We start from the raw sequence: 22,044 nt of genomic DNA, 5'->3' as shown, positions 1-22,044 counted from the left end.
TCTTATTTGCAAAGGCAGACTTAAATTTGTGAAATCAATTATGCTCAAAATTTTATGAAGAATACGATAATTGGATGTCCAGTGCCCTTTCATTAGGTAGATTTTGTAAAATTTTGATTTTTTAAATTTTGATATTGAATTACGCCCTATAGCGGTGGAAAATAATTTCCAGGCTTTTCCCGAGGCAACTTTGTTATAAATATTTTTTTCTCAAAGCTATACTATGAACGGTTCCTGAGATATGGCCGAGAGCCATTCTTATTGGGACACCCGGTACATTATACCGTGCGTAGGGTACAACTTTTTTTTTAACGTAAATTGCTTAGTTTTGATGTTAGAAACTTTTATAAAAAACAAAAATAAAGTTTTTTTAAATACGTTAAAAAGTTTTGATGAGATTTCCCCGATAAGTGCTTCATTTTTTATTGATTGCTTATTTCACGTTGACATATTCGATTTTGAATTTGACGAATAAGAATCTACTTTTCATGAGCTACAACTCTGCTTCTACTGGATCTATAGACTTCATACATACACAACTTTTTCGTTCTTTTATAAGCTATAATTTTGCTAAAAATATTTTTGTTGATAAAATACTTACTTTTTGAGTTTTTGTGAAAAACCGTCTAAAAATGTATTTTTTTTTGTTGAAACATTTTCACTCGCAAATAACTCGAAAAGTATTGACTTCGTGAATAAATCTCTAAAGAACAAAAGTTACTTAGACTTACTCAATTTATCCATTTCCGGACTTATTTTAAACCTCTATGTTTTGACTCCTGAGAAGGGGTGGCTTTCACCCCAATGATCACGGAACATTGCTGAACATTCTATATTTTACTGAACAGATTGCTCTAATTTCCAATACAAGGACTTGAATTTAAGTTCAGAACATAAACATAATGGAAAAGTCCAGAATAGTTTTGTAATGTTATAAAACATGATCTATACATAGAAATAAATTTAGGTGGTTAGGAAATACAACTCGACACTGCTATTTTTGTTAACAAATAACCCAAATATAATAAAGACGACTTTATGAAGTAATTAAAACGAGAGGTAAAAGGTTAATATATTCAATAATAATCCGGTGTTGTGAGTCGATTTAGTATTATTTTCTCTGGGAATAAATATATCGTCAGTTTTGTAAGAAAAATCTCAACACCTGATTTGAAAAACGAAATGTTTGCGGACATATGTTTATATGGCAAACTGTCATTATTTTTCATGTAAAATATCTCCCTGGCATTTGTTGCCCTTATTTACTAACATCCTATAGCATATTATACAAATATGTATTATTCAGATGGACTAAAAACCGATATTTTGAACCTCTGTAACTCGGACACAATTCTGAGTTCTGAGTCCCGGGACAATGAGAACTTTTTTGAGAACAGAAGCATGACTAAAGCTGTCTCTCTGCTAATTTAACTGAAACTATTTTTACATAAGAAAAGTGCCAAGGTCCGTTTTTGCGGCAAGATTGAAGTAAAACGCTCCTAGTGTAAATCCCTACCTTAACCAAGGACAAAAGCTGCATCCTAGGGATGATACCACCAACTGGTACCAGATACCAGTATGTTAGCATACTGGCCCTAAGAACCTGTTTCTTCTTCTTAAAGTTCCCTCTCCTATCGGAGGTTGGATATCATAATGGCTATGGTCACTTTGTTGGCTGCTGCTCTGAATAGTTGTAATTAACTACAGTTAAACCATTCTTTAAGGTTCCTCAGCCAGGAGAACCTGTACTAACCTTAAACAGAAATTTTTTAACATATACCTCGTGTCACATTCATTTTAATTTTTAATACATTTAATATGTAATTAAAAGGTTTTTTTATTTTATTACACCTTATTTAGTGACTAGTTTAAATTGCTAAACTATCACACATATTATTTATTTCACATATTATTTAAAATCTATGAATTTTTACTACATAGATATAAGTTTTTAACGTAAGTGTTTTAAACTTCGGTATACAGACAACTACTGGAATATTCCCTTTTATGATGTTTTTATTCGTTTTTGTCTTCAACTCTGCGGTATCTTTTGATCGATACTATGGCATTCAGAGGCAATTATTTGGCACAATATCAAAACCTTTTAACAGGACACGCTATGATGATTTTACGTGACCAATTCCTAAGTTATAGGGCCTAGATTTCAAGGAAAGGGTGTACTACACTACCGAAGATGTATTAAAGGTATGAATATTGATTAATTTAAAATAATAAATTGTGAATTTAAAAAATATACTTTTTGAAAAAAAAAAAACAGTTTTTTCTAAAGTTCTTCTGACTTTTTAAGTTAAGTATATTGATATAACACAATACTGATATCGACTATGCTCTATGCAAATGAAAACTGGACAATTCTGGAACATGGATAAATGCAATGGAGATGAGATATCTAAGAAGAATAGTTGGAAAGACAAAATGTGATAAACTAAGCAACGAGACTATTAGGAGGATGGCCAACCAATGCCATCTGATATGGGCATTTGATAAGGATGCAATCCAACAGAAGACGCAAAAAAAGAGGCAGACCAAGAATAAAACGGATAGAGCAAGTAGTAGAGGAGGGAAAAGTTAAACAAAAGTCACTCAAAAAATGGAAAATAATGGCAGGAAATAGAAAAGAACAGGAGAGATGGGTTAATGGAAATTAAGATACCTAGCCCAAATTCGACACTCTGATAGGGTAAAAGGAAGTGGAGAGAGAAAGGATTAGAATAATATCATGCCAGAAAAATGACGATGAAACTGAAACTGACACTCCACCTGAAATTACCGAAGCTGTGAATGAGACAACGTACAACTTCCATCAGCTCTTTCCATCTCTCTTTGTACGTATAACTTATTACCGGAGAAATCACGAGGAAAATATGAATCACTTTTTGAATCTCTGGACTGGAAGCAGATCCGAAATACCAATTTATTTTCTGAAATCGTACAGCTAGTTTATTTTTAACAACTCTCACAGAAATATAAATCCTCTTCCTTGTGGGCACATTATTCTATATTGAAAAACACTCTGGCAATACAAAATAATATTAAAATAGAAAATTATTCGAGACTTGGAACTTTTTTGAAAAGAAAGTCGGAAGGATATCATCAAACTAAGATTTTTCTACTAATAAAAAAAAGAAGGTCATAGAAAAAGTATAGTATTTTACTCGCATGTAATAGCTATTACTCACTATGATACTCTCTACACTCTGACACGCGCCTTCGACTCGTTTGGCAAACTTCATCATCGTGAGTAATAGCCATCATTACATGCTCGTTGAATAATATACTATTGACACGGATATACATGACAGTGTCATTTACAGGAAGGTGACACATGCTAGCTGGGAAAATATTTTTCTAGTTAACAGAAACATTTTTTCTGAGGCAGGGCTGCATTTTGTCCCCCCTAATTTTCAATCTTTAGTCTGAAAGAATATTTATCGAAGCTTTGCACGAAACTGAAAAAGGTATTCTACTAAACGGGTACCGGCTAAATAACATCAGGTATGCAGATGACACCATAGTATTTGCGGACAACCTAGAAGACCTACAAGTCCTCATGAACAAAATCACGTATTATAGTCAACAATATGGACTCAATATAAACGTAAAGAAAACAAAACTTATGATCGTCAACGAGACAAAGATAACAGAAGGTCAACTCTACATCAACCAAACCCCTGTAGAAAGAGTGAGGCAATACAACTACCTCGGCACCATAATAAATGAAGAATGGACCAACAACCAAGAGATAAGAGGGCGCATCGGAAAAGCTAGATCAATCTTCAACTGTATGGATGGGCGCGTTTTTTAAGAGCCACAACCTTTCTCTTGGTATAAAAGTAAGCATGTTGAGCACGTCTTCTCTGTCCTTTTTATGGTGTTGAATCACGGACCTTGAACGAGGATATGTGCTGAAAGTTGGAAGCATTTGAGATGTGGCTGATCGGGTCACAAATGAGGAGGTCCTTAGAAGAATGGGGAAGAACCGAGAGGTAATGACCACCATCAAATCTCGTAAGTTGGAATACTTTGGACACATTATGCGAAATGAATCCAGATATGCCCTCCTACAAGCCATCCGGCAAGGAAAAATATTTGGGGAGCGAGGTCCAGGAAGAAGAAGAACATCCTGGTTAAAGAACCTCAGAACCTGGTTCAACACAACATCTCAGGGCGGCCCGTCGGGGTAGGCAAGGTAGGCGCCGCCTACCCTCTTCAAATGTAGTACAATAATATAAATTATTAATGTAAATTACTTAAAATCTTGAATGGGTTGCATGTGAGAGTTCATTTTAAATGAAGTAAAAGTCAGACTTACTCTCAATCTTTATTATAACTTCCGACGACCGGTTTCGTTCTTTAAAATTTGTAGAGCATCTTCAGGTCAAAGGTAACAAGTTACAAAATGATTCGGATACAAGGTGCTATCAACTCAGTTTTCATTATCATGATGTTTCTTTTAAAGTTATGTTAACGGGATATGGTGGAATAGACGGACGATGCAGCAAAGGTAAACAAATCTATGGGACTTAGAGTTCTTGAGGGTGATGAGATAGTTGGTGTAAGTTAACCAGAAAATCTATGTCTGTTATTATGTTTGTGTAAATCAAATTAGTGAATGACTTATTTACAATTTTAATGTGTGTTGATTTTAAAGATTTTGTTTTTATTTTATTTTTATTTTATTTAATTTTATTTATATTTATATATATTAAAGAATTCTATTTATTATTAATGTAAGATTGACAACGTATGGATCGTAAATGTATTGAGTAGAACAATACTTTTTAGAACAATAGTCCCACACGAGCAGTACACGTCACAGATAAGGTATTGACCTTAAATTATCAGTTTGCAACTGCACAATCAAGTTCTAACATACACAATAATTACTCAATACATTTACGATCCATACGTTGTCAATCTTACATTAATAATAAATAGAATTCTTTAATATATATATATATATATATATATATATATATATATATATATATATATATATATATATATATAAATATAAATAAAATTAAATAAAATAAAAACAAAATCTTTAAAATCAACACACATTAAAATTGTAAATAAGTCATTCACTAATTTGATTTACACAAACATAATAACAGACATAGATTTGCTGGTTAACTTACACCAACTATCTCATCACCCTCAAGAACTCCTAAGTCCCATAGATTTGTTTACCTTTGCTGCATCGTCCGTCTATTCCACCATATCCCGTTAACATAACTTTAAAAGAAACATCATGATAATGAAAACTGAGTTGATAGCATCTTGTATCCGAATCATTTTGTAACTTGTTACCTTTGACCTGAAGATGCTCTACAAATTTTAAAGAGCGAAACCGGTCGTCGGAAGTTATAATAAAGATTGAGAGTAAGTCTGACTTTTACTTCATTTATAAATTACTTATTTCAAAATTGTAATTTATAAATTTTGACACAATATCTACAATAAAATAGCAAAAATTATCCAAATTATTTTTAAAAATATCCAAAAAATTTTCTCCGTTGTTATAATTATTGTACGCTCCTTGTAGTATCAGTAGTACTGTATAGATTCTATATTCTCCTTGGTCAGGCACTCGGGAACGTAGCCTGAAATAGAACGACGCCAACACCGAATTGACGTGCGATCTCTCTCTGTTTACGCGAGCAGGCCTGCTGCAGGTCTGTTCGTAGCGACCGTATTCTACGATTTTGAACGGGCGGATAGGCACAGAGTCTAAAGGCTGTATGACACTATGCATTTTCTTGTACCATTTCTAATATCGTTTCTGATATCGTTTCTTGTATACAATTTCTTGTACCATTTCTTGTACGTACATTTGTGCCCTGTATGACACTATGCAAGTTGTTGTATCGAAAATTGTATGAAATTCGGCACGTGATTGGTCGAAATTTTGTTTGTCGCCCTGTGTCACGTTATGGTATTACTGCATCTACAGCTACAGCTGATTTTAAGGATTTTATAAAATTTATAAACTTTTTAATTGACATTTTAATGTTAACCAGAATTTTACGTTGACTGTTTGAGGTCGATTATTTGTGTTTTTATTTTGTTTTGATATTTGTGCTAAAATATTTGCATGAGAATTATCTTCAGTTTGATCCAAATTAGGAAATTAGGTATTTTCGTCTATTAAAAAATTATGCACCATGAAACCTAAAGTTATAGTTTGAACTTTACTAGGAGCTAAATATATGGTTATTAGTAGAACAGTAGTCCATACCAAACGGTATATTAAGTATCAATAAAAGATTTATAAATAATACCTACAAAAACACAAATAAATTCATCAATACATGATCCCATTTTCATTTCAGCCTCCATTATGATTATGAGTAAGTAATTATGACATTTTAGATGTTTTACCAGCAGGTTTTACGTTTTTGCTCTTTGCGCAGAAATTGGCGCAGTTCTTGTACAAGAATCTGTGTCTGACTCAAATTCTTGTATCGTTTCTGATATCGTTTCTTGTATCTGTGTATGACATTATGCATTTTTTTGACATATCAGAAACGATATTAGAAATGATACAAGAAAATGTATAGTGTTATACAGCCTTTATAGCCGGACCTACAAAATTTTATCAGTTGCTTCTCTTGTGTCTTGTGAAATTGTTTTAAAATAATTGTTTTTTGATTTTGGCTGTTATTAGTAGGTTAAGTATTGAATAAAACTAGGTAGGACAATTTAAATTTGTTTATAAAAACTGAATAATGTGTTATTAGATTATACAGATAATTAAAAATTTAAAGCGAGGTTAATTGTTAACTTATCAATTTATTCGAATAGTAAATTATTATTTGATACATAAATAAAATAAGTAATATTTAACGTTGTTGAAACGTAGGTGTGTTAGTTTTATTGGTGGAAAAACTTTAGTCATCGAATATGAATATTTTAAACGATGTAATATGCAGTTTGATCGAGACGCCTTTTTCAAGGCGCCAAAATCAAGAAAGATTAGTAATTATTTCAATGGGCCGGCCTTTACAAAATTTAACAATTTTATCCACAGATAAGACAAAAGACAATCAACTATTTTCGAGATCGTTTAAAACAATATGGTATGAAAATCATAAATGGCTAAGCGGAAGTTATTTTAAAAATTCACTTTTCTGTTGGCCTTGTCTGTTGCTCTCAAATTTGAAGCAAAATGTTTAAAGCTAGTGTAAAAAAACATGAATCTTCGAAAGAACATTTAAACAATTGCTTAGATTTAAAACGGTTAGAAAAAAATAAACAAACTACTGACAGTGCTTTCGCTGGACATATTTCTCTATCTAATAAGATATATAATGAAGAAGTTGAAAAAGATTGAAGAAGTTGAAGAAATTGATTTTACAATTCTTTTAGCAAAACAAGAACTTACATTTCACGGTCGTGATGAGAGCCATAATTCTTCAAACATGGGCAATTTTAAAGAAATTTTTAATTTAGTAGTTAAACACGATCAGGAAATCCAGCATCATGTTAAAAAATAGAAGGGGTGTTCACGGGTTTGTCAAAAACAATACAAAATGATTTAATAGATTGTCTTGCCGATTACGTAAAAAATGAAATTTCAACAGAAATTAATGAAAGTCAATTTTTTTCTATACTAGCTGACGATACTACTGATATAACCGAAAAATCACAGTGTACTTTAACAATCCGTTTTGTTAACAAAGTTGGTCAGGTAACAGAAAGATTTTTAGGGTTTTTTGATGTTAGCGATAATAGATTTTCAGACGCTCTATATAGTTTAATTTCAAACGTGCTTGAGCCATATGATTACAAAAATAAATTAATTGCTCAATTTTACGATGGTGCTAGTGTAATGGCTGGCTCTTTAAACGGATTACAATCAAAAATTAAAGTAGATGCTCTAAAAGCAATTTTTACACATTGTTGCGCTCATAGATTACATTTAGTATTGCAAGACGGCTCATAAACTGTAGGATATTTTTTGTCGCCTACCCGAAGTATATGTGTAGCCTACCCGCATACTGAGGTCACGAGCCGCCACTGAACATCTGTGCAGCTTTTCCGCGTTGCTGCAGATAAGGTGAAGATTGCCATGATGATCGCCAACATTCGTCACAGATAGGCACATCAAGAAGATGTATAGACTACTTATGGAATGTGAGCAAAAATTATTATAATGTAACGAATTTGTAGTCAAAATTAAATAAAAAGGCATATTATCTACCAGTTTACCTATTTTCAGAACTATTATGTAAAATTGTCTAATATATATGATAATTTTGATAAGTAGAAAGCATTAACTATTTAAAATTATTGATTGACTCATTCTCTCACATATTTTATCAGAAACTACTGATTTTTGATCTTTGTGTTAAACATCGTATCCTCCAGATTAGAACAAAGTGAAAATAAAAACACTTTTTACGAATTACTTGACTCAACGATAAAATAATTGTTTGTATATTACATGTTATATAATTTGTTGATGGTCATTATTTATATTTACAAATAATAATTGTTTCATTTAAGCTTGCGCAAGAATTTCGCGCACCAATTAAAATCCCATCTTTCTACCTTTACAACCCCTTAACACCAATGCTTACAATATAAATATTAATTTTCCTGACACAAACAAATCCATTTCACAACCCCTACCTGCAAATACCCTTGGTTGAGTTGCAGCAACTGCCTGACTTCATCGTACAAGGCCTTGGTGTCCCTTTGGCCGTCTTCTTCGAAGGGCAGAGCAGACAGCCGGAGCACTAGCAACCCGAGTACGGAAACAGCGGAGACAATTGAGGTGACCATGGCCGACTGAGATCAATAGAGGACGCGGCGAAATGGAAGGCGCGCACAAGGTGCGGATAAGCGGATATAAATCTGGCGGAATGACAGGTCGCGTGTCAGGGGGTGGGTTGGCGGAAGGGGTTGCGCCGCCGCCCGTACGTTCTGATTCGGAATGAGCCGTGTTCTTTTTGGGAAATGTAGGTAATTAGTTGTACACGAAGAAAAATAATTGTACTAATAATAAGCCTGGCTTAAGAAAATTTAGACCAGGGCGCATCTGTAAAAATATTAGTACATTTGGATGTTGAGAGGTGACTCATAATTTTTTGCAGAAATTGCTTGGAAATAACTTATATTATAATATTTGAGTTATCCTCCCACTCAAAAAGGTCCGGAACATTGTTTAAATAATCAAAATGTCAAAAATTCAATTTTTTCTTGGTTTTTTGATCATAACTTTAAAAATATTCATTTCCGAGAAAAATTGTACTGACATAAAAGTTGCATAATAAAATTTCCTACAATATAGGATTAGTTAAACATTTTCAAATTTTCACCCTTGTTGGAAAATAGTAATAATTGCGAAAAAAAAAACATAAAACACCAGTATTCTCATTTTACGATTTTCAACCATTTATGCTACATTTAGGACCTTCATATTTCACCCAGAAAAATTATATGATATAATAAAACAATACTGTAAATTGCATTAACATCAGTTTAATAGATTTTGCAAAATAAATTTTGCAATACGGCTTTCGCAAAAAAATGCATTTTTCCAAATATTTCAGGATGGAAAATAAAGTAGACAGCAAGTTAATTTTTTTGCATATAGAAAAATACTGTACCTTTCATTTGCAATTTACAAAATTAAAATCGGTTAACTACCACGGCGTCAGGAATTTTTTTAAATAATCCATAATTTTTGGTGCTACGCGCAGGACGGCGGATACGTTTGCTCTGATTGGGCATTCCAATGACCTTTGATAATGATTGATAAATTTTAATTTTTAGTACAATTCGATATAAATAAATAAAAGTGTTTATTGAAAAATAAAAACACATACTCTGTCCTTTGAAATAATACTTTTTTTAGCAAAAATTTTCTTTGTTCATATATTTTAACATAGAGAATAAAAGTTTATTATTTTTAAACATATGCAATTGTTTAAACAATATTTCACAAACAGTAATCAAATTAGTTTGATTTTTGTGGAATTAAAATATCAAAATGCAACAAAATAATATATAGTAAGAAAATAATATATTAGATAAAGATTGGTAGAAACTTAGGCGGAAATCAACTTGTGTGAATCGAACATTTTACATTTTCCAAATAGAATATATAATTTTTCATTACAATTCTAAAATATTTACACTTAAATATCTGTTGCTTTTAAAAACTATATAAGTATCAATTTACTTTGGTCTCGGTTCGCAAAACAATAAAAACTAAAACACCAACTTAACAATTATTAACAATAACACATTTGTTTGTCCACAGCCGTAATATTCGATAATTTTTGACAGGTCATTGGAATGCCCAATCAGAACAAACGTATCCGCTGTGTGCGCGTAGCACTAAAAATTAATGTTTATATAAAAAAATTCCTGACGCCGTGATAATTAACCGATTTTAATTTTGCAAATTGTTAATGAAAGGTATATACAGTATTCTTCTATGTGCAAAAAACATTTCAACTTAGCTGCTTTATTTTCAGTCCTGCAATATTTTGAAAAAATGCATTTTTTTGCGAAAGCTGGATTGCAAAATTTACAGTATTGTTTTATTACATCATAAAGTTTTTCTGGGTGAAATATAAAGGTTCTCAGTGTAGAATAAATGGTTGAAAAACGTAAAATGCGAATACTTGTTTTTTTATGTTTTTTTTTTCTATTATATTGCTATTTTGCAACAAGGGTGACAATTTTTAAAATTTTTAACCAATCCTATTATATATTTACGCAACTTTTATGTCGGTGCAACTTTTCTCGGAAGTGAATAGGTACTTTTATAGTTATAATCAAAAAACGAAGACAAAAATCGAATTTTTCCTTAATTTTTTGACATTTTGATTATTTAAACAATGTTCCGAACCTTTTTGAGTGGGAGGATAACTCAATTATTATTATATGAGTTAATTCCAAGGAATTTCTGCAAAAAAATATGAGTCACCTTTCAACGTCAATCTCAAAACAGATGCGCCCTGGAGTACTTACTTTATCATGAAATTAGTGTTTGTGTGTTTTATATTGATTTCTCAACAGTTTATTCAGTTACTTACGTATTTATTGCGTAATTTTTTATTAAATTTTTTCAACAATGCTATAAATTACTTTTATCTACTCTATGTCATATTATGTATATTATATATACTCTATGTCATATTAAGTTTTTAGTTTGTGAAAACTGTCATTATAGATAGCAGTGTTTGAAGAGTTTAAAGTGTGCGTGAACTAACAATGTATTTTAAATGGGATTTACTTTTCCTCACACTTTCAATGGGTTTTTTGGTACACTTTCAATAATCAAATATCCTTAACTTTCGCGTTGTCATGGTGATGACAATATTATTATGAGCAATGACTTACAACAAGATTTTTGACAGTTTTCACAACAGTATCGTCGAATAGATAAAATATTGTATGAAACTGTACGTGAAGTACTTTTTGCGAATTTACGCGATGTATAGCACTCGCTCCGTTGTCGCTCGTGCTCTAAAAATCGCGTGCGTTCGCAAAAAGCATACTTCACACGAACTGTTTCATAAATAACTATTACATTTCTATTATCTTTTATAGTAGTCATTTACACACTACGACATGTATTACAATTTTAGATTTATTTTAATTAGTCTGATTTTTGAATATATTGAAAAGTATACGTTATGAATATACTTATGCTGTTATCTACAAAAACAATTAATCGTCATCATTTAACCTCAACGTCCACTGCTGACATAGGTCCCCTCAGCTCTTTCCATATGCGTATATGTCTTCTGCGGCTTGCATTCAGTTAGTAGAAATAAATAGATGTATCCCAATTACTTGCAAAATTAGAAAGAAAGAGAAAAATAAGACAATATACTCTTATGATCTGGATTTTCTTCTTGTTATGAGATTAAGATGCCTTTTATTAATTACATTAATTAATTAATTAATTTAATTGATAATCATAAAACAAAACAAAATTTAATAAACTTTTAAATAAAAGACATTCTCAGGGTTAATTGATTGTATGCATTACCTCTGTATTTTGTGGCTTCTAGTATTTGTCGTTGCTTATTTTATCCAAGATTAACAGAGAAAATAAATATACTCAAAAACAATTATAAATTTTTAAACTACCATTTATTTACTATACCATAAAATATAAAAAAATCTTTATGCTAAACTTTATTCTGTGTAAAATTTCTAATCTAATCAAAAAAAAGAACCTTTAATTCTATTATCTCCTTTGTGAAACAAATTTATTCAAATGAATCGGTAGATTACTATAATTATTATTGCAAAAAAAAACAAATTTTAATTTCCACTTTTTAAATCAATTACTTTATACCTTCTATGAATTTATGAATTTATGTTGCAATGCTATTAAGTTGATTTGGCTTTCAAAAACCAAATATGGTATGTAATACAAAACAACACTCTCTTGTCACAAATAATCTGAACCTAAACCTTTTCGAACGGACTCCTTATTTTTTCTGCTGGATTGTGTTGTCCTAGATCTCCCACAACGTGCTCCTCTGATTCTGTAAAGTGTGCTTCTCCTTTCAACTGTTTCAATACAGCACTCGATATAAAAAACAATAGCAATCTTTAGGATCCAAAGATTTTTCTCCTCAACTAGGTACCTCGTGCAAAGTTTATATACCACTTCTATTCTTTACTTACAGAAACTGGAATCTTTTCGGACACAAGGAGTTGTTCTCGTTTTCGCCTTCCACGATTCTGCTTCCACGGTCACCAAATTAACACAATTTGCACTAACACAATGCTTTTAAACTGGACTGATTGCTTTCGATGGTGGTTACACAATGACTCCATTTTCTCTCATCTATTTTAAAATCGCCAATCCATTCTCCTTCCATCGCTCTTTCATAGCCAATCACACGCATTCACCAAACATCATACCCCTACTTTATTTTCTTCAGAAAATTAGTATTGGATACAAATTGCTTTCCTCTTAATTTCTAGGAGATATTAAAATTACTTTTTACTTAAACTAAACAAATATGTTTACTAACATTTCCTTCTTGGAAACCATATAAAAGTCATTGTCTATTGTTAAATCAACCTCTGTTGGTAATTTTAAACAATACATTAAAATTTTTCTAAACATTTAGTCCGTTCTTTTGAATCCTAAAATGTTCGTAGAAACACTACCACTATAAAATTTCAATCTTCTGCAAAACACTTCTTACTGCTAAATTTTTTTATTTACAAAATTTGACCATATACAGCGTCTTGAAAATTTATGGTCTCGTGGTCTTTGAGATAAAAATTATTATATTTTTAAAATTAATTTTGACATATGGACAACAATACAGAGAAGCTAAAAACAAAGCAAAAGGAATCTCTAAGCAAACATATCCGGATAATGGACTTTCTTAGAAACTTTGATCTCTTACAGGAAATATAAATGTAGAATAAACACCATTTATTTCTGATTTGTTCTGAATATTTGTTCTGATTGATTCAAGGCTTCTCTAGGGATATTTGTTAAATAATGCTGGTGGCAGTATACAACTCTGTCGAGATATAAGCTTGAGATTAGTCATATCTTTGCCATTAACTCTTAATTTTTTTAGAATATCGATTCGTTTCCCATATTGTACTTTTTTCAAATGCCTTCTCGAAATGAAATATGCATACATATCGCAGGTGACATTTCTGACTCTCTGTATTAGAACTTGCAAACTGAAGAGTACCTCGGTCGTTCCGAGTACTGCTCTAAATCTAAATTGAACTTCACTTAGATGTTCTAATTTGGTGTAGTCAAAATCTGGCCTTCGATGTCTACAACCTATGCCTATATTGTGATATTTTCTGGTGTTCTGTACCTCTTTAATCTTTTTGTACGTACGTTGTACGTTTTGCACGTTGTAGTGTTTCAATTTCCGCACATTTCTTTATTAACCATGTTTCTTTTTATTCCCACGTAGTATTTTTTGCATTCGTTGAAATTTCTACCTCTTGCTTTCCTTCCTTTTTCGATTTCAGAGTTTCATGCGAAAGTATAGTAATATATGTATACAGAATAAGCCAAATAAAAACGGAACATACGCAGTTAATACAGTGTATCGGAACTACGTTTGAAATAGTCGACCAATATAAAAGTTTGACAAACATAAATCATAGCAACTCAACTACCTGTCTCCTTTTAGGCTAAGGCTATGGCCAGACAAGCGACAATTTACGGCGCCATAATAGCAGTAAAATGAAGCTCGAAAATGAGTCCTGGTAAGAAGGATCTGGGTCCAAATTTTGTAGCTCATCTAACCACAACAACGACCGAAACACTGTATTTACATCTCGCAACACGCCGTAATTTACATCCCCATCTGGTCATGCTTTTTACTGCCGCTTCATTTTACTGCTCTTACGGCGCTGTAACAGCAATAAAATGAAGCGGCAGTAACTGCAGTAAAAAGCATGGCCAGACGGGGATGTAAATTACAGCGTGTCGCAAGATGTAAATACAGTGTTTTGGTCGTGGTTGTGGCTAGATGTGATACAAATTTGGACCCAGGTCCATTTGTTTGCAACACGACGCCGAAGATGGACCCGTTCGATATTGCTTCGCCATATTTTACAGCTCAGTCTGGCTATCCACTACACTCACCGCGGGACCCATTTTCGCGCTTCATTTTACTGCTCTTATGGCGCTGTAAATTGTCGCTTGTCTGGCCGTAGCCTTAACCTAAAACGAGACAGATAGTTGAGTTTCTATGACTTATGTGTGTTAAACTTTTATATTGGTCTACTATTTCAAACGTAGTTCCGATACACTGTATTAACTGCATATGTTCCGTTTTTATTTCGCTTATTCTGTATGTCTTCATTTCGTTCAACTCTTCATCTATTCCGCTATAAGTTTTTTTTCCGCTGTTTTTACTTTTTCTTAGATATTGTTTTATTTTTTTAGTTGTATGTCTATTTTGGGCCTCATTTTCTGATGGGTTATTTTGAGTCGTATGTTTGACGTTAAGCTACTATCGACAAATATTGTTCTGAGGTATCAAATTTTATTTTTATCATTCTTTTAAACAAATTATATCAAGTCAATAATATCATTATATTAATTAGAAAATTACCTTGAGGCATATTCGAAAATAAGTTCTCATAAAACAATTTTATACATTATCTACTTAATGCTCTTGACTGGTCGAGACTACTTTGTTCTACATGTAGAAAACTTTTCAAATAGTTTACCAATTACAGACAACAACTATGGCCGTAAATATTTTAAGAGTATCTTTTCTATTACGATATAAAAATGATTAAATATTTTACAATATAATTACTTTATTAAATATTAATAAATATATAGATATGTTAAAGTTGTATAAAGAATGTTGAATACGTATTACCGCATTAACATTTCTTCAGCCCATGTTCACTTACTGTTGAACATACGCCTCTTCCACTTGTTTTCATTGATCATTGCCCACGATATATTTGATATCATCCATCCATCTCTTCTGCAGTCTGCTCACTTCTCGCTTGTTTTCTGGTGATATTTCTCTGCCTTATGCAGTATGCTCGAGCTAACTGAGTCTCGCTATACCTTCCACTATATCAATAATACCGACAGATGTCTAAATCCTGTCTGTGAAACTGATCCCAAGCATGACTCTTTTGATCTCTTTTTGAGTCGTACTGAGCTGTTCTAACGTTTTCTTTGACAAGACCATAGCCTCAAGTCCGTACGTAGTCACTAGTACGAAAAACTTCAAATGACTCAGACGCACACTTTCGTCTTATTATTATTTTTAGCATTGCTTCTTTTTCTTCTTGGGCTTTGTCCCATTATGAGTTTGCCGTTTTCGTCTTCCACAGCACTCTAATCTCCCAGTAACTTTCTCTGAGATCTCTATCTATTATAGCATTTCCTATGTACCTACGTTTTCCCCATCTCATAGCAGGTCTTCCTCTTTGTCTTTTTCCCGGCTGGTTCCAGTCCAATATTCTTTTCATTCATCTGCTCTCTGGTATTCTTTGTCCATGCACATACCACTGCAGGGCTCTGTTTTCCAACTTTTTTGTGATTGAGCATTCTATTTCCATTCTGTTCCATATTTCCTCTGTTCTTATTCTATCCTCTCTGGTGATTTGTAGGCGTCTTCTTATAAAGTCCGACTCAACTGTTGTTATTTTGTTTTGTGTTATTGTTGTCATTGGCCATACTTCCTCTCCATATAGGGACATAATCATCACTATGCTCTAAAAGATCCTTTTCTTCTTTTTTTTGGTTAGAGTGTTGTTCCATATCACTCCATAGAGTGCTTTCCTGACTTGTTTTTCCGGTGCTATTTTAATTTGTATATCTTTCATACAAGTACCATCTCATTGATCCTAAATCTTAAGGTACTAGTCCACTTTAGAAGACCAAAAATAAGCATTTTTTCAAGATTTTTTCTCTCAGAACCTTTGAAAATGAACATAAAACTTTTTACATGTTAATATCTAACGCTTAGAGAATACAAAAATTATATCTTCTTTCATTTATGCACTTACACTAATATTGTAGAGAGCGCCAAAGTCGAGGCCTCGAAAAAAAGTAGTTCCGAAGGCGGACAGTTAATCTCAGCATTGGGATCTCTGAAGCAAAAAAAATCGTACGGTATTTGAAAAAGGACGGTTTCTTACGTGACAATTTACCATCTTTAGTAAAAAATTCCGCAAAACAAGATTTTACGGTAATTTGAAAAAAAAATTGTGAAAAAATCGCCCGTTTTCATGGTTAAAAAATATTTATTTTTTATTTTTTGGTCAAATTGTGGTAAATTGTCACGTAAGAAACCTTCCTCTTTCAAATGCAGTACGATTTTTTTGTTTCAGATATCCCAATCCTGAGATTAACTGTCCACCATCACTTTTCGAGGCCTCGACTTTTGCGCCCTCTAGAATATGCGTGCATAAATGAAATAATATATATTTTTGTACTCTTTAAGAGATAGATATTAATTTGTAAAAAGTTTTATGTTCATTTTTAATAAAGGTTCTAAAACAAAATTCTTGAAAAAAATGATTATTTTTAGTCTTCTAAAGTGTACTAGTACCTTAAATCTACAGGTGTACTAAGTCTTACAACTAGTTGATATACCACATCCCTGTTTGAGGCCTTTTGATGAGGTGATTGTTTGTTATTTCATTGCCTTTACCACTGTATTTGTACCTGTGTTTCTTTATAGAGTCCTTGTGTTATATTCACTCATTTCTATCCTACTTGCATTCTTCTCATTAATCCCCATAGTTGTTTCCTGCGCACGCTAGCATATGCTTTCTCTAAGTCGATATAAGAACTCTAAGTTCTCCGTTATTATTGTCACAGGGTCTTGTAAGATAATATTATACGCCGGTCTGTTCTCGTGCAATAATTTTGTGTAATGCTTTGTCTATTCCTCTGATGTACGTAATTACCTGTATATTTTTTATTAATTTATTACCTCTCATTTAAAAATTTTTTTTTTCAGGCTTCTGTTGTTGATCTGTTATACCCCATCGTATTCATATAATCTGCACATTTTCTCCCAGTATTCGTTCTTCTCGAGCCTTATTATTTGCTTTACCTGTTGTCTGAGGGTAAGATATTCTTTTCGTATTCCTGGTGTTTGGTCGTTTAGTCATTTATGAAACGGTCTTCTAGTTCATCACTATATTTCTCCAAATATTTATTCTTCTGTTATTCAATACCTAGCACTTCGTTAGCCACTTTGTTTGTCATTTCTAGAGTTGCACAAGTTTGACTTGGATGTTTGAACTTGACTTGAGTTTGACTTAATTTCAAGTCAAACTCAAGTCAATCCTTCTGACAAATAATTCAAGTCAAGTCAAACTGGTCAATCGTACAGGTTTGAAAATTCAAACTGTTTGTCAAACTAGTTTGAAAGAGTTTGAAAAATAATTTATTTAGTACATATAGATACTTTTTTGTCGATATTGACTTGTTAGTTGCCAATTAAGATAACAAAATTAATAACAGAATGATTGCCACATAAAAGTATCTTGATACAGGAAGCGATTATAATAAAAATAGGGTAAATTTTTGGAAAATGATTCCTGTATGCTCAGAATTGCTTGCTGGCAAGTTTCGTTTTATCGATATAACTTTTTTATATTTGAGTGTTACTAGATTAAAACAAAGAATTCGTTGGATAAGTTTTTTTTATTATACCAAGTATAATTTAATCTACTTTGGAAGCTTTAAAGTATTACTTAACCCAAGTTGGGGAAGGGGGGTCATGTAAAACGTTACGGTGCGCTATACGGGTGGAGGGGGGTTCGAACAGCGCGTTACATAACACAGTTTTTTTAGCTTAAATAAAAAAACTACGAAATCACAATCTCCCAACTTTTCAACTTTTGTTTATATTTTACATGGAACCCCTGGATTGTATTATATTGCACCCTCACCCTCCAATCATGTTACAATAGGACAATAGTATTCAAGTGAAAAAATCTTAAAATTTGTATTAACCAGAACAAGCACAGTAACACGTGTTTGCAATAAATAGCTGGACCTTTCTTCACAACAAATAATGAAAAGATACAGATGGGATAAAGAGGTTGTAAGAGCTTCAAAAATTGCGTTACGTAATACTTATACGGCCTCTTTAACAAACATTTATGAAGGAACTAAAAAATATTATATTTTTGATAGAGTAGGTTTAATGAATTTTTTGCGACTTTGCAATGTCGTCTTAAAAATTAGTTCACTATTTGTCATTTTATAACGCTGTTCTTTATTTTTACATAATACAAGTATGCACTTTTCAATTTTCATTGTTTTGAAATCACCTGCCGCAATATTAAATAAATCAGTATATTTATTTTTCTTAATTAATTCTGCTTCGACTACAGATTTTATTCTCTAAATTTTTGCAGTGGAAGAGAAGGGACACCTTCAAAATCAGACTCAATTTGATCTGGTACTTATTCTGAGCCGAAAAATATTCAGGTTCAGATATTATTTCACAAAGCACACACTTCAAAACGAACGTAATAAACAAGCCAAGTATATACTTCTTAATATGAACTACAAATTAATTTGCAAAGTAGCAGAGTACATATTCAGACCTATCCAAATAAGTCAAAACAAAAGTCGGTACGCTCTCAATTAGAATTGGAAATAAACACGTTGCGCAATAGGGCTTTTCATCGATTGTCATTTGTTTCGGGGTTCTGTCATATATGTTGTATAATCTGTGTATGCTTCTGTCATAATATCTTGTATAATCTGTGTATATGAATAATATATCCAGATTATACAACATATGACAGAAGCTCGAAACAAATGACTGTGAATGAAAAGCCCTATATGATATTCAAACTTCAAACTGTTTGAAGAAGTTTGATTTCAAGTCAAACCGAAAGATATCGAAATCAAGTCAAGTCAAACTTTTTTACAAAAAAAGTTTGGTTTTCAAGTCAAGTCAAGTTTGTTGAATAAAATCAAACTAGTTTGACTTGTTGCATCTCTAGTCATTTCCTTTGAGTGTTAATACATTTCTCTTGGTGTTCGAATATTAAATTGTTGTAAAGTTCTACTTTATACCTGGTATTTGAGATTTTTTGCATCTCCTCATTTCTTTGGATATTGTCTTTTTGTCGTCTTTCTTTATATATGAATTTCGCTAGTACTAATCGGTGGTTACTTGCACATTCTGCTTGTCTCTACTCTTACATTTTTTATTCTTACATCTTTTATTATTGCTTTGTTGGCTTTTCTTAATATTATTATATCAATAACTACTGATCTTTGGTTTCTACTAGGTTCCTCCCATGTGTATTTATTTATGTTTTTTATGTTGAAATCTTGTGTTGGTTATGAGTTTGCAAATAAACAATAATAAAACTAAAGTATTGATTTTGCAAATATCTTTACTAACATCTAGAAACTCAGACGTTTAAACATAGTTGGTACATAAAATATTTACATAAATTTAAAGAGTAGTTGGTATTTGATTGCTTATTGTCTTAAACATTTGAAAATATATATACAGAAAGATAGATGAACAATAATATTTAATATTAAATTGAGGAGAAAATAATATTTTTTTAATTCAAAGTTTATATGTTGGTTTTTAGAAGGGAACAAATAACAGTTTACTAACCATAAAAAACTGTGGAATTACAAATTTTAGATTATGTTGCAAAGAATACGAATTAAATCACAAAGAAACCCCATAAATTCCATGAATTCATTAAGGACAAACGGCATTTTATAAATAGGCCTGTCGCCAGTGGGGGTACAATGGCCTCCTTAATTCAGATGGACTTACCCAAGTTTTTTTTTATGTATTTTGACTCATAGAACACGAATTTTTGGGTAACAGTCGATCCGGATGTCGATAAGATTGTTACAAACAAAGAACTTGAGGAATCACATAACAGCGATTTTTCGCAAAATAAAACATTTTTTGTATTTTTTGGGTCATTCTAAGCAAAAAATGTTTTTACAAGTTTTTTCGTAGGATACATAGTTTTCGACATAAACGCGGTTGAACTTTCAAAAAATCGAAAAATTGCAATTTTTGAACCCGAATAACTTTTGATTGAAAAATAAAATAGCAATTCTGCTTACCGCATTTGAAAGTTCAAGTCAAATTCTATCGGTTGTGATTACTTTCATTGCTACAAATTAATTTTTTTATCGTTAAACAAAGCTATAAGCACGTAGCGATTGAATGATTTTTTCAATGCATTTCTTATTTGAAATCGAACGGGTAGGCGCGCATACAGAATTTCTACGTAGATTACGTATATTAAAGCGCATGCATTGGGCACGGGAAACACTATGTGTTTATGGCTTTGTTTAACAAATAAAAACTTAATTTTTATTAATGCAGATAATCAAAACTGATAGAATTTGACTTGAACTTTCAAATGCAGTAAGCAGAATTGCTATTTTATTTTTTAATCAAAAGTTATTCGGGTTCAAAAATTGCAATTTTTCGATTTTTTGAAAGTTCAACCGCGTTTATCTCGAAAACTATGCATTCTACGAAAAAACTTGTAAGACCATTTTTTGCTGAGAATCACCCAAAGAATACAAAAAAATGTTTTGTTTTGCGAAAAATCGTTGTTATAAAATTCCTCAAGTTTTTTGTTTATAACAATCTTATCGACATCCGGATCAACTGTTCCCCAAAAAATTCGTGTTCTACGGGTCAAAATACATAAAAAAAACTTGGGTCAGTCCATCTGAATTAATGAGGCCGTTGTACCCCCCCTGGCGACAGGACTAAAAGGGTACCTACCCCCTTTAAGTTTAAGTTAAGATCAGCCAAATGGCCTCAATCTCAGAATTCATTTTTTTCTTCATTTTTGCGTTCTATATGATTAAAAAATAACACTCAGCGCAATTTTATCCCTCCACCCCCTTACCTGCTTACTACTAAAAACGTATTTTTTCGTTTTTAATCTTTTTAAGTATTGGTTGGCGTAGTTGAGCCATTTACAAAACATGTCTATTATATTAAACTACCTATAAGTCTAACTGTAATCAAAAACTATATTTTTAATTTATTTCAGATTTTTTCGTAAGGTGCCTTATTTCAAAAATCCGAATATCTGGTTTTTAAGGGGGTTTTTGGGGAATTTCTTTATTTTATAGACTTAAAAATATATCAAATCAAGGTTTTTTTATAAATTATATATAAATTAAAATAACTGAGACCTTTAGGACGTTCAAAAATTGGAGAAATACGATCAAACTCCCAAAAATACTCTCAAAAAATCCCCTTATTTTCTCGTTCAAATCATATTATATCACTCATAAAAAACCTTGATTTGATCTATTTTGAAGTTTATAAAATGGGGAAAATCCCCAAAAATCCTCTTAAAAATCAGTTTTTCGGATCTTTGAAGCTGACGCACCTTACGGAACAGTCTGAAAAATTTGGAAATATAGTTTTTGATAAAATACACCAAATAAAAATTATGGAGCTGTAGCGATCTCCAAAAAACACAAAACAACAAAAACACGTTAAAAAAAATAAAAATGTAGTTTGAGGTTATGGACACAAC

At 31.9% G+C, this 22,044-nt stretch overlaps 1 protein-coding gene across 1 annotated transcript in view; it reads right to left on the bottom strand.

Moving 5' to 3' along the window:
• The window catches only part of LOC114328644 (peptidyl-alpha-hydroxyglycine alpha-amidating lyase 2), a 65,543-nt gene extending 56,689 nt beyond the window's left edge, over positions 1-8,854 (bottom strand). The window contains exon 1 of the mRNA XM_050642450.1: positions 8,659-8,854. Coding sequence (XP_050498407.1) covers positions 8,659-8,811 — 153 coding nt within the window. The 5' untranslated portion in view covers positions 8,812-8,854. The remainder of the gene's footprint in view (positions 1-8,658) is intronic.
• Between the last annotated feature and the right edge of the window lie 13,190 nt (positions 8,855-22,044).

This window comes from Diabrotica virgifera, chromosome 2 (assembly GCF_917563875.1).
Source record: "Diabrotica virgifera virgifera chromosome 2, PGI_DIABVI_V3a".
Lineage (NCBI taxonomy): Eukaryota > Metazoa > Arthropoda > Insecta > Coleoptera > Chrysomelidae > Diabrotica > Diabrotica virgifera.
This window is presented reverse-complemented; position numbering and strand designations above follow the sequence as displayed.